Raw genomic sequence first — 18,217 nt, forward strand, 5'->3', positions numbered from 1 at the left:
AGGTGATCACGTCGCCATGAGGGCGAGAGGCAGAGGTGGAGTAATGAGGCGTGGCAGCAGGTGGAGTAAGCCAATCACAGTCCTTTAAGAGGCTCAGCACACTCATATCAATCTGGCCATCAATCACACAGAACACACTCGCAGGCATGCACACACACACACACACACACACACACACACACACACACACACACACACACACACACACACACACACACACACACACACACACACACACACACACACACACAGAGACACATTTTACATTTGCATTTTAGTTATTTAGCAGACACTTATCTAGAGCGACTTACAGTAGTGAGTGCATACATTTCTCATACTGTTCCCCCGTGGGAATCGAACCCACAACCATGCTCTACCAACTGAGCCACATGGGACACACACTCCAGGGCGAGATTGTGATTGAAAGCCACACAAACCCTCTTGGAAATTACCATTCACTTCTTGAATTAACTGCATTGAAATGGAACTGACTCCAAAATACATCTAGGGGCATTATCCTCCTACACCCAGTGCTCCCTTTTCCCACCCCCACAAAGGGCTCTGTGGGCTAGCTCTCTCCAGACCCTGGCTCTCTGTTCAAAAGCCAGGGGACCAGGTCGGGTTATGGGCTTGGGCTAAGGCTGAATATTTTCCTAGTATTTTACAAATGTTCCATCCCGAGAATAAATCACTTTTCTCCAGGGTAACCCGGTATTTCCCACCAAATCCGGAAGGGCCATTCAAGAGCATATAAAGCATATAAATAGGTCTATGTCTGGATTGGATTAGAGCTTTGATTGAAAATTCAAGCCTGATGCTACCTGAGCCTGATGAACCATACATTAAATACATTTTATGAGCCATATATTAAATACATTTTATGAGCCCTACATGATTGTGCCGTTATCCAATACATATATGATACAGGCTACTACACATTATTATACACGACAGAAAAACATAAAAGCTCATAGCTATATGCTATCTTAGGTAAATAAATGAAACTAGCTTCAGTAGGCTAATATTTTAGAGTGAACTGTAATACTGTATTGTATTATATTATATTATATGGACTGGAATTACGCACATCTTTCAAACCATGATAAAGTAGGGAGAGATTCTGGTACAAGTATAGGATAGTAGATGTGATTTTAATTTTGAAATATAATAGGGCCTATTTGTATAATTAATGTTAGCTTACCTCCTCTTTCTCTCTCTATTGTTGCTTCATTCTTTCAACAGTTACATTTGTTTAAGTTTTATTGTTATCAAGCCAAGCTTGATTTTGGAAGAAGCTTAGCTAGATAACTAACTTAGCTAGATAACTAACTATCTACTAAATTAGCAAACCAAATGCACAACTGCAGAGTATTTAGCACATTTTAGATCGTTACCTTAATAGTTGTAAAATATCTAGCTGGCAAACATTTAGCTGTGAATTCCATACTGTAACTAGATCACCTGATACATGCTGCACAACAGTGACTGACTCACAATTGTGACTGACTTATCTACAAATAATCATGTTGTTATTTATGACACAGGGTGATTTGGAGATTAGTCAGTTGGCAGTCGCAGCGGGCGTTTTGATGCTCTCGAACACAGCCGTTGTGTGCTTGTAAACAAACACCATGTGACTGGGGACTACCGGTCAGCTTCATCATGACAGGTGAAATGAAGAACGCGACCTTCCTTATCTCCTAACGTATTGCACAAGTTGACTGCAAGTATTTACTTAAAAAGTAGCTACAAATATTCAAATGTATTAAAAATATACAGTCGAAGTCAGAAGTTTACATACTTAGCCAAATACATTTAAACTCCGTGTCTTAGGTCAGTTAGGATCACCACTTTATTTTAAGAATGTGAAATGTCAGAATAATAGTAGAGAGAATGATTTATTTATAGGACTGAGGTCAGGGCTTTGGGATGGCCACTCCAATACCTTGACTTTGTTGTTCTTAAGCCATTTCGCCACAACTTTGGAAGTATGCTTGGGGTCATTGTCCATTTGGAAGACCCATTTGTGACCAAGCTTTAACTTCCTGACTGATGTCTTGAGATGTTGCTTCAATATATCCACATCATTTTCCATCCTCATATGATGCCATCTATTTTGTGAAGTGCACCAGTCCCTCCTGCAGCAAAGCACCCCCACAACATGATGCTGCCATCCCCTGTGCATCACGGTTGGGATGGTGTTCTTCGGCTTGCAAGCCTCCCCCTTTTTCCTCCAAACATAACGATGGTCATTATGGCCAAACAGTTCTATTTTTGTTTCATCAGACCAGAGGACATTTCTCCAAAAAGTACAATCTTTGTCCCCATGTGCAGCTGCAAACCGTAGTCTGGCTTTTTATGGCGGTTTTGGAGCAGTGGCTTCTTCCTTGCTGAGCGGCCTTTCAGGTTATGTCACTATAGGACTCGTTTTACTGTGGATTTAGATACTTTTGTACCTGTTTCCTCCAGCATCTTCACCAGGTCCTTTCACACCAAATTACATTAATCTCTAGGAGACAGAACGCGTCTCCTTCCTCAGTGGTATGACGGCTGCATGGTCCGAAGGTGTTTATACTTGCGTACTATTGTTTGTAAAGATGAATGTGGTACCTTCAGGCATTTGGAAATTGCTCCAAGGATGAACCAGACTTGTGGAGGTCCACAATTTATTTTCGGACGTCTTGGCTGATTTCTTTTGATTTTCCCATGATGTCAAGCAAAGAGGCACTGAATTTGAAGGTAGGCCTTGAAATACATCCACAGGTACACCTCCAATTGACTTAAATGATGTCAATTAGCCTATCAGAAGCTTCTAAAGCCATGACATCATTTTCTGGAATTGTCCAAGCTGTTTAAAGGCACAGTCAACTTAGTGTATGTAAACTTCTGAGCCACTGGAATTGTGATACAGTGACTAATAAGTGAAATAATCTGTCTGTAAACAATTGTTGGAAAAATGACTTGTGTCATGCACACAGTAGATGTCCTAACCGATTTGCCAATACTATAGTTTGTTAACAAGACATTTGTGGAGTCGTTGAAAAACAAGTTTTGATGACTCTAACTTAAGTGTATGTAAACTTCCGACTTCAACTGTATTCCCCAGTATACGGTATACACGGTATACCACCCAAGCCTAGGGCCAATGATATTAATAGCCCTGACTTCATTAATGTTTCAGGCTCAATGATAGGAGCTAGTGTGAGAGGAGACGGATCCACCACAGGGTACATTAGTAACAGACAGGAACGGTTGGAGGGGGAGCTCTAAAGGACTATTTAAACACAATATCCACATTATCACTTCATATAGACTAAAGTACACAACAGCTGTATGCAGCGATGCAAGAGCAGAGTATGCAAGAGCAGAGTATGCAAGAGCAGAGTATGCGTGTGTGTGTGTGTGTGTGTGTGTGTGTGTGTGTGTGTGTGTGTGTGTGTGTGTGTGTGTGTGTGTGTGTGTGTGTGTGTGTGTGTGTGTGTGTGTGTGTGTGTGTGTGTGTGTGGGGAGGGGGCAACTAGACAGAGGGGGCAACTAGAGAGAGGGGTGGAAACTAGAGAGAGGGGGAAACTAGAGAGAGGGGTGAAACTAGAGAGCGAGAGGGAGACAAAGAGAGTGAGAAAGGAGGGGGGAAAAATGAGAAGGGGAAAGGAGAGAAAGAGGGAGAAAGAGAGAGAGGTAAGAGGGAGGTACAGGGAAAACTCACAATACAATCACTCTCTCAGAATGAGGACAGAGAGCATGGGGAATGGAAAATGAAATTGTATACACTCCTGTCAAGCATCAAACTAGCAGGAGGACATTGACATTGCTCAGCGGTGGGACATACAAAGTTGGGATTCAATTTATTTTCTTCAAATTGACCTGGGGCGATGGTAAACCCACATCAGAATTTGTTTGTCAGTTATTTTGTGTGATTGTTTAGGTGTGAAGGGAGAGTAGGGGAAGTTTTCTACATTGCTCAGTTCACTGAGCCGGAAAGTTTACTCATTCTCTGCTCTCCTGTATAGTATCAGTAGGAAGGGGAGGATGAGGAAGAAGAGGGCAGGAAGAGGATGAATGGGTGAAGGAGGAAAAGGACAGAGGGCCGTCAGAGTGTGTGTCTCTCAGGCCAGATTGCAGTGCCAGTCTGCAGCACACAGTTATCTGGTCTCATTTATCAGAAAGAGGGAGAGAGAGAGGAAAGGAGCGAGATAAAGAAAGAGACAGAAAAAGAGAGGGGGAGACAAGAGATAGAGACAAAGAGAGGTCGAAATAATTTCCTCATTATCTGTAGCGTTGACAATCCCCCTTCACTATCCCTGTCCAGAATAACTAAAGACAATCACCCACCTCTTCCTTCATACTTCACTCAACTCTGTTTATGCCCCAGACCAAACCAATAAAATATTGATTGCATGTAACAATTCCTCTTTCTCTCTCTGCAAGCTAAATAAGTTTGATGGACAGAATCTCTGTGTGTCTTCCTTAATAATGCACCAGCGGTCCTGTCTTTTTACACACATCCTTCTTTAAAAAAGTGACAGCGCACCCAAAATAATTATCCTACTTCGCTTAAAATCTGTTGACCCCTGTTCTGAGATTTTTTGCATTTTCATATGTACATCCCAAAACAAAACTCATTTGAACAGAACAGATAAAGCCGTCACTGTCTAAGAACTAAGCTCTGTTTAAAAATCTGCCCAGCAACAAGATCTTAGCTACAGTATACAGCCAAGGTGCAAGACTCCACTGTCTTTGGGAAGTGTTACAGCTTAGTGGATATACACTCCACAAGGTGGACTTCCTCTCTGGGTGGAACGCAATGAAAAGCATATTGCAAAGCATATTGCATGTAACAAACAGAGAAGAAAAATGCATTATTTTATATATTATTTTTTCTTGGTAAATCTTTGGGGGAAGCCTGGCTTCCCTTGGCATCCTTATGATGTCCAAGACGGCGTAGCAGTCGGACGTGTGTTTGTCTTATCCTGTGTAAATAGTTTTGTATATATTTTAATCTCACTTTCCATCTACAAACTAAATATACTTTCCTGCAACCAGCCTCACCGAAAATGTGGTACGGATCTGCTATTTTTATACCTTATAACTGGAACCTCCATCAGGAGCTAGCCATCTAACTAGCTACTAGCTATTAGTCATTGTTAGCCACTGCTAGCGGTCTTCACCTTTAGCTCGGACAATACCTGCCAGTCTGCACTGCGCGATATCAACCCAGTGCATATCGGACTGCTTTCCTCTACCACATCACCGGATTCCTGCCGCAAGCTCTAGACCATTACACTGGATCATTGCTAGCTAGCTGCCATCGAGTGGCTATTGTTGGCTAATGCCTCTGTCCCGAAGCAAGCACCAGTTAGCCTTGAGCTAGCCTCGAGCTAGGCCCATCTCCCGGCTAGCCAACGAAGTATACCAGCTAATTCATGGGCTACAATTCCTCTTTTGCCAATTGGCCTGGACCCCTTTATTGTCGACACGGAGCCCCGCCGATCCATCACGACTGGTCTGCCGATGTAATCGTCCGATGTGGTTTCAACATGCTTTCCAACATGCAATGTCACCAAAGACCCATCTGCTAGCCCCGGCCCGCTAGCTTTCTGAACGCCGGGTCTCCCGCTTGCCTAGTGTAGTAGCAACTACCGAATGGCTCCCTGACTCACCTATTGCTGCTCATTGGACCCTATGATCACTCGGCTACACAGCTGATGCTTGCTGGACTGTTCACTAACACGGTACCTCATTTTGTTTATCTGTCGGCCCCAGCCTCGAACTCAGGTCCTAACAACGCCATTTACCCGTTGTTGCCTTAGCTCTCCCGATCAACACCTGTGATTGCTTTATGCCTCTCTCTAATGTCAATATACCTTGTCTACTGCTGTTTCTGTTTGTTCTTATTGTTTTATTTCACTGTAGAGCCCCCAGTCCCGTTCAACATGCCTTAGCCTGTTAGGGCTAGGGGGCAGTATTTACACGGCCGGATAAAAAACGTACCCGATTTAATCTGGTTACTACTCCTGCCCAGTAACTAGAATATGCATATCATTATTGGCTTTGGATAGAAAACACCCTAAAGTTTCTAAAACTGTTTGAATGGTGTCTGTGAGTATAACAGAACTCATATGGCAGGCAAAAACCTGAGAAGATTTCATGCAGGAAGTGGCCTGTCTGACAAGGTGTCGTTCTTCTTGTCTCTGTTTATTGAAGAGTGAGGATCTTAGCGTAACGTGACACTTCCTACGGCTCCCATAGGCTCTCAGAGCCCGGGAAAAAGCTGAACGATATCGAGGCAGCCCCAGGCTGAAACACATTATCGCCTTTGCCAAGTGGCCGATCAGAGGACAAAGAAATTAGGCGCGTGCCCGAGTCGACCCCATGCTGTATTTTCTTTCGGCTGTTTACCTAATTGCAGATTCCCGGTCGGAATATTATTGCTTTTTTACGAGAAAAATGGCATAAAAATAGATTTTAAACAGCGGTTGACATGCTTCGAAGTACGGTAATGAAATATTTAGAAATCTTTTGTCACGAAATGCGCCGTGCGCGTGACCCTTATTTACCATTCGGATAGTGTCTTGAACGCACAAACAAAACGCCGCTGTTGGAACATAACTATGGATTATTTGGGACCAAACCAACATTTGTTATTGAAGTAGAAGTCCTGGGAGTGCATTCTGACGAAGAACAGGAAAGGTAATCAAACTTTTCTAATAGTAAATCGGAGTTTGGTGAAGGCTAAACTTGCTGGGTGTCTAAATAGCTAGCCCTGTGATGCCGGGCTATCTACTTAGAATATTGCAAAATGTGCTTTCACCGAAAAGCTATTTTAAAATCGGACATATCGAGTGCATAGAGGAGTTCTGTATCTATAATTCTTAAAATAATTGTTATGCTTTTTGTGAACGTTTATCGTGAGTAATTTAATAAATTGTTAGTAAATTAGCCGGAAGTTTGCGGGGGGTATGCTAGTTCTGAACGTCACATGCTAATGTCAAAAGCTGGTTTTTGATATAAATATGAACTTGATTGAACAAAACATGCATGTATTGTATAACATAATGTCCTAGGTGTGTCATCTGATGAAGATCATCAAAGGTTAGTGCTGCATTTAGCTGTCTTCTGGGTTTTTGTGACATTATATGCTAGCTTGAAAAATGGGTGTCTGATTATTTCTGGCTGGGTACTCTGCTGACATAATCTAATGTTTTGCTTTCGTTGTAAAGCCTTTTTGAAATCGGACAGTGTGGTTAGATTAACGAGAGTCTTGTCTTTAAATAGCTGTAAAATAGTCATATGTTTGAGAAATTGAAGTAATAGCATTTCTAAGGTATTTGAAAATCGCGCCACAGGATTCAACTGGCTGTTACGTAGGTGGGACGATTTGGTGCCACCTGCCCTAGAGAGGTTAAATAGCTCCTTTGTCCCACCCCCCACACATGCGGAGACCTCACCTGGCTTAACTGGTGCCTCCAGAGATGAAACCTCTCTCATCGTCACTCAACACCTAGGTTTACCTCCACTGTACTCACATCCTACCATACCCTTGTCTCTACATTATGCCCAGGTAACATCTCCAATCCAAAATCAAATCTAGAATCGGCTTTCTATTTCACAACAAAGCCTCCTTCACTCATGCCGCCAAACTTACCCTAGTAAAACTGACTATCCTGCCGATCCTCGACTTCGGCGACGTCATCTACAAAATAGCTTCCAATACTCTACTCAGAAAACTGGATGCAGTCTATCACAGTGCCATCCGTTTTGTTACCAAATCACCTTATACCACCCTGTGGTATACTGTGACCTGTATGCTCTAGTCGGCCGGCCCTCTCTACATATTCGTCGCCAAACCCACTGGTTCCAGGTCATCAATATGTCTTTGCTAGGTAAAGCCCTGCCTTATCTCAGCTCTCTGGTCACCAGCTCTCTGTAGCACGCGCTCCAGCTGGTATATTTCACTGGTCATCCCCAAAGCCAACACCTTTTTTGGCCACCTTTCCTTCCAGTTCTCTGCTGCCAATGACTGGAACGAATTGCAAAAATCACTGAAGCTGGAGACTTATATCTCCCTCACTAACTTTAAACATCAGCTGTCAGAGCAGATTACCGATCAATGCACCTGTACACAGCCCGTCTGTAAATAGCCCACCCAACTACCTCATCCCCATATTGTTTTTTTGTTGTTGTTGCTCTTTTGCACCCCAGTATCTCTACCTGCACATCATCATCTGCACAGCTATCACCCCAGTGTTAATGCTAAATTGTAATTATTTCGCCACTATGGCTTATTTATTGCCTTACCTCCCTAATCTTACTACATTTGCACACACTGTATATAGGTTTTTCTAATGCGTGTTGTTTTTTCGCAGTGCTTTGCTTTATCTAGGCCAGGTCACAGTTGTAAATGAGAACTTGTTCTCAACTGGCCTACCTGGTTAAATAAAGGTGAAATAAAATAAATAAATAAAATAGACGCCACTGGAGCTGACATGATTCCTTGTCAGAGAGAGCCTCCAAGTCTGTCCTACACAATATATTCCTATCAGAAAGTTCCACATTGTATACTGTATGCATTTATACAGGTGTAGGACTTTACTATTAGTCTACGCATTTAAAGGTACTGACCCCCACTGATATTCTACCTATTGTCTACACACAGCTATGTATATTGGAAACCAATAGAAGATTTATAACATTTATGTATATAGGGTGTTATGGCCCTTTCCCTCTTGGGAAACTCCCACCTGACACCCCACCTGACCCTGTGTCTCCTCAATCCCCCATCCCTTCCTCCCTCTCTTTTTCTCTCTCTCCCCGCAGAGCGATTCTCCCCTCATCTCATTCATGTTTGAGCGGCCCAGCAGAAACAGAGCACATGGATTACGCAGATCCTCTAAACGCCACATCCCCAATAGGCCCTGGGGATAATCTCCAAGCGGCTTCAGCTTCTCCAGCTGCAATTCAACAGCCCTGTTTAGAGTGAATCATCATTTCTCCCACAGTACTGTATGCAGAGGGAAATACAATTGTATTATTGCAGTGTATGTGGCTCTGCCTCGCTTGGTAGTAATAAAGTAATGATGCATGATAATGACCATGAAGAATCACTGATAAAGACTCAATCACAAGGAGCAGGAGAAGCAAATGGAAGGAACATAGAGTTCTAGTGTACAGAGGCGGTTTGGAAAATAATCCTGCAGCAACAGGAAACGTGAAATATTATGTGGATTATAATTAGGGCAAATAAAGTCTGACATTATAAACTTTAGAATCATTTTTAAACCTTGAACACTACTGTGCAGGAAAATTCTCAGCAACAGAAGAGTGATCAAATGAAGATCTTACATCTGTAGAGAAAAGGTAACATTAGAACAAGAAGTGTGTGTAGAAGCATTTCGCTACACCCGCAATAACATCTGCTAAACACGTGTATGTGACCAATAACATCTGCTAAACACGTGTATGTGACCAATACAATGTTATTTGAAGAGAGAAAGCAAGACAGCAAAGAAAGAAAAAGACTAAAAGAAGAAAATCCTCTCATCCTCAACTGGAGAGAACGTGGTGTTGAGTCATTACAAATGTGGTCAAGGGTTTGCAGTAATATGCAATTAACCTGATTGCCTTTGGCTGTAATTAATATGGCAAAGACCACAGACAGACAGACACCCTATCTGCTGCAGACACAAGCTGCAGGAAACGAGCAGCAGCCAAAGCCAATTACCATCCACAGTTCTGCAGGATGTTTTCAAACTGAACACAAAACAAGCCAATAACCATACACAGAATGAACCGACAACATGAAATGCATAATGTAAAAATGTTATTCTACATTTTAAAAACTCCAAATGAATCCCTTTTGTTTTTGTTGCCAGAAACTATGAGGAATATCTGTTTTATATGATTAATATTGACATACACAATATGGTCTATGTCATAACAGATTCTAAGAGATCCCAAACTAGCATTACAAATCATATGTTATTCATCGTTTAACATACATTTATCAGGACTTATTGACATGGCTGTAGTGTTGATTAATCACTGATGCCTTTAGCCCATATTAGTTTAGGATGATCCCCAAATCGAAGGCTACCGTCCTCAGACAGTCATGGTGTGTGTGTGTGTGTGTGTGTGTGTGTGTGTGTGTGTGTGTGTGTGTGTGTGTGTGTGTGTGTGTGTGTGTGTGTGTGTGTGTGTGTGTGTGTGTGTGTGTGTGTGTGTGTGGTCAGTAGATGGCTGATTGATAATCATTACCTCCCCTCTTAACCTCTGACCCCTCGTCTGTGACTCCTCTACATAAGCAATGACCTGGGAAAAGCAATCCCTCCCCATTGACTTTGCATTTCTCCTCTCCCATACACAACAGTGTCACACAGCTCCAACCCTTAATCTCCTCCTCAAGCCCTCACTGAGCTCCTATCCCCTCAGTGCAGACATCTGTCCATCTTCTACAGTCACAGCTCTCACTGCAGTACAGAACACCATGGCACGGTGCAACTAAGACTCGCTCATTCACACACATACACACACTACTGTATCACTGTTCCCAACCATTATTACCCTCCACCCTTGACTGAGCCCATGTCCTCTTCACAGTCACACACACCTCAGTGTGACACAGCACTGTGACTGTGCAGCAGGGTACAGCCTAGCCCAGCCTAGCTCAGTCTCTTATCACACAACCCAGTGGAGAGATGAGCTGCCTGGCAGCCTGCCAGTGAGAGAGTCACAAACACTCAGCATCATACTGTCACAGACTGCTGGCTCAGACTGGTCTTACAAAGCACACACACACACACACACACACACACACACACACACACACACACACACACACACACACACACACACACACACACACACACACACACACACACACACACACACACACACACACACACACACACACACACACACACACACAGCAACCCCAGTCACACACATTCACTGTTAGTCTCACCTCTGAGCACGGAAAACAGACACGCACTGCACACGCACACACACACACACACACACACACACACACACACACACACACACACACACACACACACACACACACACACACACACACACACACACACAGCAACCCCAGTCACACACATTCACTGTTAGTCTCACCTCTGAGCACGGAAAACAGACACGCACTGCACACGCACACACACACACGCACGCACACGCACGCACACGCACACACACACACGCGCGCTACTCAGAAAACACCATACAGACAAAGTACACACACGCACCTCTGAAAACACCACACACCCTCCCCATTCACACTCTCTTTCACAAACTGGGCCTCATCCTCACCTCTGCAGGCAGGGAACAGCAACAAACAGGAACCTGGGCACAGCAGGACCATGCAGCTAAACTTCCTCATGCAAAAACTGACTGTGCCAAAGGGCCATGAAATGTACTGTAGCACAGTCTGACTCCTTTCAAACGCATTGAGAACGAACATGTTCCACATCTGTACCACCTATACTGGACATATACTGTACTATTCATATGAGGCATTTTACTGTTTGCTGATTATGTTTATCAGTTACAGTTAAACAGCACCCTCCGCGGGGCAGGTTCAACCGGATGCTTCCGGTTTTCAGGGGATATTGAAGGAGTGCCTGTGATGCAACTTCAGCTTTTGGACTATAACACTCCATCTTAACTCCTCCTTCACATTTACTGGATTGGTTGAACAGCGCAGAAGAGAACCTCCCCCTACAATGTTTTTTCTCTTGTCAGGACCAGAAATAAAGCCCGCTCAGGTGTTTCTTGTATGCTTGCAACGTTAGGTTAGTTAAACAGTAACACTGAAATGAGTTGAAATGGATGTGAGAACAAAGAGATGGGACAGAGACAGGCGTTCTGAAGGTATTAACCTCTGCCCTTTCTTTTGTGAACTTTAACCCCTGACCCCACTCACCGATCTCACAGCTCTCTCCGGAGTAGCCCTGGGGGCAGTAGCAGCTGTAGCCGTCGCCCTCCTGCAGACAGCTGCCTCCATGCAGACAGGGGCTGGTCTGACACGGGTTGTCCTCAGCTGCAGAATGGAGACATAGCAGGGGGGTTAACTGAGGGACTCACATACACACACTCACACACACACACAGACACACACAGGCATGCACACACACGCACGCACGCACGCACGCACACACACACACACACAGCTGAAGTCGGAAGTTTACATACACTTAGGTTGGAGTCATTAAAACTCCTTTTTCAACCACTCCACACATTTCTTGTTAACAAACTATAGTTTTGGTAACTCAGTTAGGACATCTACTTTGTGCATGACACACGTAATTTTCCCAACAATTGTTTACAGACAGATTATTTCAGTTACAATTCACTGTATCACAATTCCAGTGGGTAAGTTGACTGTGCCTTTGAACAACTTGGACAATTCCAGAAAATTATGTCATGGCTTTAGAAGCTTCTGATAGGCTAATTGACATCATTTGAGTCAATTGGAGATGTACCTGTGGATGTATTTCAAGGCCTACCTTCCAACTCAATGCCTCTTTGCTTGACATCATGGGAAAATCAAAAGAAATCAGCCAAGACCTCCATAAGCCTGGTTCATCCTTGGGAGCAATTTCCAAACACCTGAAGGTACCACGTTCATTTGTACAAACAATAGTACGCAAGTATAAACACCATGGGACCATGCAGCCGTCATACCGCTCAGGAAGGAGATGCGTTCTGTCTCCTAGAGATGAATGTGCTTTGGTGCAAAAAGTACAAATCAATCCCAGAACAACAGCAAAGGACCCTGTGAAGACGCTGCAGGAAACGGGTACAAAAGAATCTTTATCCACAGTAAAACGGTGTAGAACTGCACATGGGGACAAAGATCATACTTTTTGGAGAAATGTCCTCTGGTCTGATGAAACAAAAATAGAACTGTTTGGCCATAATGACCATCGTTATGTTTGGAGGAAAAAGGGGGAGGCTTGCAAGCCGAAGAACACCATCCCAACCGTGATGCACAGGGGGTGACAGCATCATGTTGTGGGGGTGCTTTGCTGCAGGAGGGACTGGTGCACTTCACAAAATAGATGACATCATGAGGATGGAAAATTATGTGCACATATTGAAGCAACATCTCAACACATCAGTCAGGAAGTTAAAGCTTGGTGGCAAATGGGTCTTCCAAATGACAAGCATACTTCCAAAGTTGTGGCAAAATGTCTTACGTAAAACAAAGTCAAGGTATTGGAGTGGCCATCACAAAGCCCTGACCTCAATCCTATAGAAAATGTGTGGGAAGAAATGAAAAAGCGTGTGCGAGCAAGGAGGCCTACAAACCTGACTCAGTTACACCAACTCTGTCAGGAGGAATGGGCCAAAATTCACCCAGCTTATTGTGTGAAGCTTGTGGAAAGTTACCCGAAACGTTTGACCCAAGTTAAACAATTTAAAGGCAATGCTACCAAATACTAATTGAGTGTATGTAAACTTCTGACCCACTGGGAATGTGATGAAAGAAATAAAAGCTGAAATAAATAATACTCTCTACTATTATTCTGACATTTCACATTCTTAAAATAAAGTGGTGATCCTTACTGACCTAGAACATGGTATTTTTACTAGGATTAAATGTCAGGAATTGTGAAAAACTGAGTTTAAATGTATTTGGCGAAGGTGTATGTAAACTTCCGAGTTCAACTGTATATATACTTGTGAGGACTTTGTGAGGACTTTTTGACGACCAACTATTGATTCCCATTCAAAATCCTATTTTCCCTAACCCGTAACCCTAAATCTAAACCTAACCCTAAAACTAACCCTAACCTTAACCCCTAAATCTAATCCCAACTCCTAACCCTGACCCTAAACCTAACCCCTAACCCTAAACCTAACCTCTGAGCCTAAAATGTGACCTGATTCAGGAAACTAGGCGTATGTCACAAGTCACGACTTCACAGGAGAGCCGTTTGAACGTAAAAAATATATTTTTTATCAAAATGTGTTTTTTGGCAGAAATGCCTTCTCGAACTTGTGAACTTTCATATGCCTTAATAACAACCTTGCATGCCATCTGTAAATACAAATAAAATTGTTAAATTACGAGTCTTGTTGGTTAAGCCACAGAAAAAGGTAACAACCTTCCCACTAGCCATGATTGGCTGAGATAATGCGTGGGCTGGACATGCCGAGAGAGGAGTTTGGATTGGCCAGCCATATAGAGGGCTTCTGTTTATTTGAGCTCGTCAGTCTGTGTTGGTAATCCTGTCGAACGTGGCTTTTTAAAAAATGTATTGTGTAGTGGAGCTGCATAAGTGTTGCTCTCCACTTTCTGGAGGATCAAGTTTTTAAATCATAAGCGGAATTAGAGTATGATAGCTAAAGAGATGGAGAAAACACCTGTCTCCGGATTACATCTTCAAACTAAGGGTAGCCGTGGTATGGCATTACTGACAGGGAGACACGTCCATCATGCATGATCATGTATACAGGTAAGATTGTCTAGCATTAGCTAGCTACATTTTCAGATATTACACATTTCTAATTTTGACAGAAAGTGGTTTCATTTCAAGCTAAAGTGTACTGTTAGCTAGCTAGCTAACGTTAGCTGGCTGGCTCCCTAGCTGATGTTAGTATTCGTTTACCAGAGCTGTTTGCTTTTCTAGTGCTTTTCTAATGTTAGCTAGCTGGTTGGTTAGCTCCCAGCACTGTGGCATTGTTGGCACTTTGTTCATTGTTGATTAACTAGCTAATGTTTGCTAGCTGGCTCGTTAGCTAACGTTATGTGACGTGTGTACAACACCCTTTGAATATGGACAGTGTCAATAAACGTCTGTAAAGAAGCGTGATGAAATTGTTGCCAGGAGAGCTGGTTAGGCTGTTTTCATGTTATCCAGAGGTAAACAAATCATCGACCAGACTGTCAAGTGTGCGCTCCAAGAGCATAACGAGATGGGTGGGGCTAAAGCTTAAGAGGGTGTGAACGATGCTGAATGGGTGTAGACAAAGAAGAGCTCTTCACTAGATACCAAAACATTCAATGGCGATTTTCTCAAAAGTGAGTTTACAAGTTTATCAACTTTCAAAGCAGAATTACTTTCCCATTGTTCCTCAAATGCAGTGTATGATAAACAATGTTGTAGGGCTGAGTCTCTACTTTTATCCAATGTAAAAAACACCATTTCAAATTTGACTAGGTAAGACCGAATCCATGTTGTGAGTCACAAATAGACTTTTTACAAGTGAGGACTTAGTTGGTTTACTATTCTTGAGAACCTTTGGTACTCATGAGCATAGTAAAATGTGCGCACACACACACGCACGCACACGCACGCGCACGCACGCACACACACACACACAAACACACACACACACACACACACACACACACACACACACACACACACACACACACACACACACACACACACACACACACACATGTTAACCGGCACATAACCAATGGAGCAGGTTTGGATTTGTTCACCAAACATCCTGCCACGCTCACCATCCCAAGCAGGGCTAAACAAGCCACTGTCAGAGGTGTGTTTCTCTTCAGTTATGTTGGTATAAGAAGGAAGAGCAATTCCTAATCCTTCCCCAACTAAAACAGAACCATTCCATGCCTCTGTGGCTTTCTCTGATATAACCTTTAGCTATTGAAAAGCTTTAGATTGAGAAACAATAGCGAAGATAGATAGACAATCTATCTGACAGGTCCTTCATAGAGTACTTCACTCTCTCAGTCACACCCTCCTCTCTGTTCAAGAGAGCGACAGGAGACCATGAGAGAGAAAGAGAAAGACAGAGAATGAGAGAGAAAGAGAGAGAGCGAGCGAGAAAGAGAGACAGAGAGTGAAAGAGAGAGAGAGAGAGGGAGATAGAGAGAAAGACAGACAGAAGAAAACCCGGCAGTGTGTCTGACTTTCCACAAGGTGATAGATTGGCTGCTGCTCTGTCTGTCTGCCCACTGTTTATCATGACGGATGCTCGACAGGGGGGAGGACAATGTGTGCCGCCTGCCCCGCCCGCCCACGTCCCTCTGATGAGCCGGGTCCTCATAAATTACCTGATCATTATCCAGTCAGGCACCCTCGCGGCCGCCTCTTTTTATGGTACATTACTGCGCCGTTGCAAGGTAATAAACACGTTTTATTTCGCAAGGCTATAACTCCAAGCGCTGTTCTTCAAGGGAAATGTTTGGAGATAAATGGTGAGATAGAGGAGATTAAGTCGTAATTATAAGGACGGCGTTGGAGTTTGACAAGGACGGTTGCACAGCTGTAGGTGTTAAAGCTTGTTTCGTGGCTGTGTGGAGAGCTTGCTAGATTAAGTGTGGTTTTATTAGCCAATCCAGATAGGTTTCCAGGCGAAGACACAATCTGACTGCATCTGTTCTCCAGCATTATAATACCCAGGCTAACTAATCTGTTCTCCAGCGTTGTAATACCCAGGCTAACTCATCGGTTCTCTAGAATTATTATACCCAGCCTAACTCGTCTGTTCTCCAGTATTATAATACCCAGGCTAAGTCATCTGTTCTCTAGCGTTATAATACCCAGGCTAACTCCTCTGTTCTCCAGCGTTATAATACCCAGACTACCTCATCTGTTCTTCAGCGTTATAATACCCAGGCTAACTCATCTGTTCTCTAGCATTATAATACCCAGGCTAAGTCATCTGTTCTCCAGCGTTATAATAACCAGACTACCTCATTTGTTCTCCAGCATTATAGTACCCAGGCTACCTCATCTGTTCTCCAGCATTATAGTACCCAGGCTACCTCATCTGTTCTCCAGCGTTATAATACCCAGGCTAACTCATCTGTTCTCCAGCGTTATAATACCCAGGCTAACTCATCTGTTCTCTAGTATTATAATACCCAGGCTAACTCATCTGTTCTCTAGTATTATAATACCCAGGCTAACTCATCTGTTCTCCAGTGTTATAATACCCAGGCTAACTCATCTGTTCTCTAGCATTATAATACCGAGGCTAATTCATCTGTTCTCCAGCGTTATAATACCCAGGCAAACTCATTTGTTCTCCAGCGTTATAATACCCAGGCTACCTCATTTGTTCTCCAGCGTTATAATACCCAGGCTAACTCATCTGTTCTCCAGTGTTATAATACCCAGGCTAACTCATCTGTTCTCTAGCATTATAATACCCAGGCTAACTCATCTGTTCTCCAGCGTTATAATACCCAGGCTAACTCATCTGTTCTCCAGCGTTATAATACCCAGGCTACCTCATCTGTTCTCTAGCATTATAATACCCAGGCTAACTCATCTGTTCTCCAGCGTTATAATACCCAGGCTACCTCATTTGTTCTCCAGCGTTATAATACCCAGGCTAACTCATCTGTTCTCTAGCATTATAATACCTAGGCTACCTCATTTGTTCTCCAGCGTTATAATACCCAGGCTAATTCATCTGTTCTCCAGCGTTATAATACCCAGGCTAACTCATCTGTTCTCCAGCGTTATAATACCCAGGCTACCTCATCTGTTCTCTAGCATTATAATACCCAGGCTAACTCATCTGTTATCCAGCGTTATAATACCCAGGCTACCTCATTTGTTCTCCAGCGTTATAATACCCAGGCTAACTCATCTGTTCTCCAGCGTTATAACACCCAGGCTAACTCATCTGTTCTCTAGCATTATAATACCCAGGCTAACTCATCTGTTCTCTAGCGTTATAATACCCAGGCTACCTCATTTGTTCTCCAGCGTTATAATACCCAGGCTAACTCATCTGTTCTCCAGCGTTATAATACCCAGGCTAACTCATCTGTTCTCCAGTGTTATAATACCCAGGCTAATTCATCTGTTCTCCAGCGTTATAATACCCAGGCTAACTCATCTGTTCTCCAGCGTTATAATACCCAGGCTACCTCATTTGTTCTCCAGCGTTATAATACCCAGGCTAACTCATCTGTTCTCCAGTGTTATAATACCCAGGCTAACTCATCTGTTCTCTAGCATTATAATACCCAGGCTAACTCATCTGTTCTCCAGCATTATAATACCCAGGCTAACTCATCTGTTCTCCAGCGTTATAACACCCAGGCTAACTCATCTGTTCTCTAGCATTATAATACCCAGGCTAACTCATCTGTTCTTCAGCGTTATAATACCCAGGCTAACTCATCTGTTCTCCAGCGTTATAATACCCAGGCTAACTCATCTGTTCTCTAGTATTATAATACCCAGGCTAACTCATCTGTTCTCCAGTGTTA

The 18,217-nt window shown here is 43.2% G+C and overlaps 1 protein-coding gene across 1 annotated transcript in view; it reads right to left on the bottom strand.

The window, feature by feature from the left end:
- ncanb (neurocan b) overlaps positions 1 to 18,217 on the bottom strand; it is a 245,912-nt gene that overhangs the window by 60,992 nt on the left and 166,703 nt on the right. Inside the window, exon 10 of the mRNA XM_029696021.1 lies at positions 11,927 to 12,043. Within this exon, the coding sequence (XP_029551881.1) occupies positions 11,927 to 12,043 (117 nt within the window). The remainder of the gene's footprint in view (positions 1 to 11,926; positions 12,044 to 18,217) is intronic.

Source organism: Salmo trutta, chromosome 17 (assembly GCF_901001165.1).
Source record: "Salmo trutta chromosome 17, fSalTru1.1, whole genome shotgun sequence".
NCBI classification, from domain to species: Eukaryota; Metazoa; Chordata; class Actinopteri; order Salmoniformes; family Salmonidae; genus Salmo; species Salmo trutta.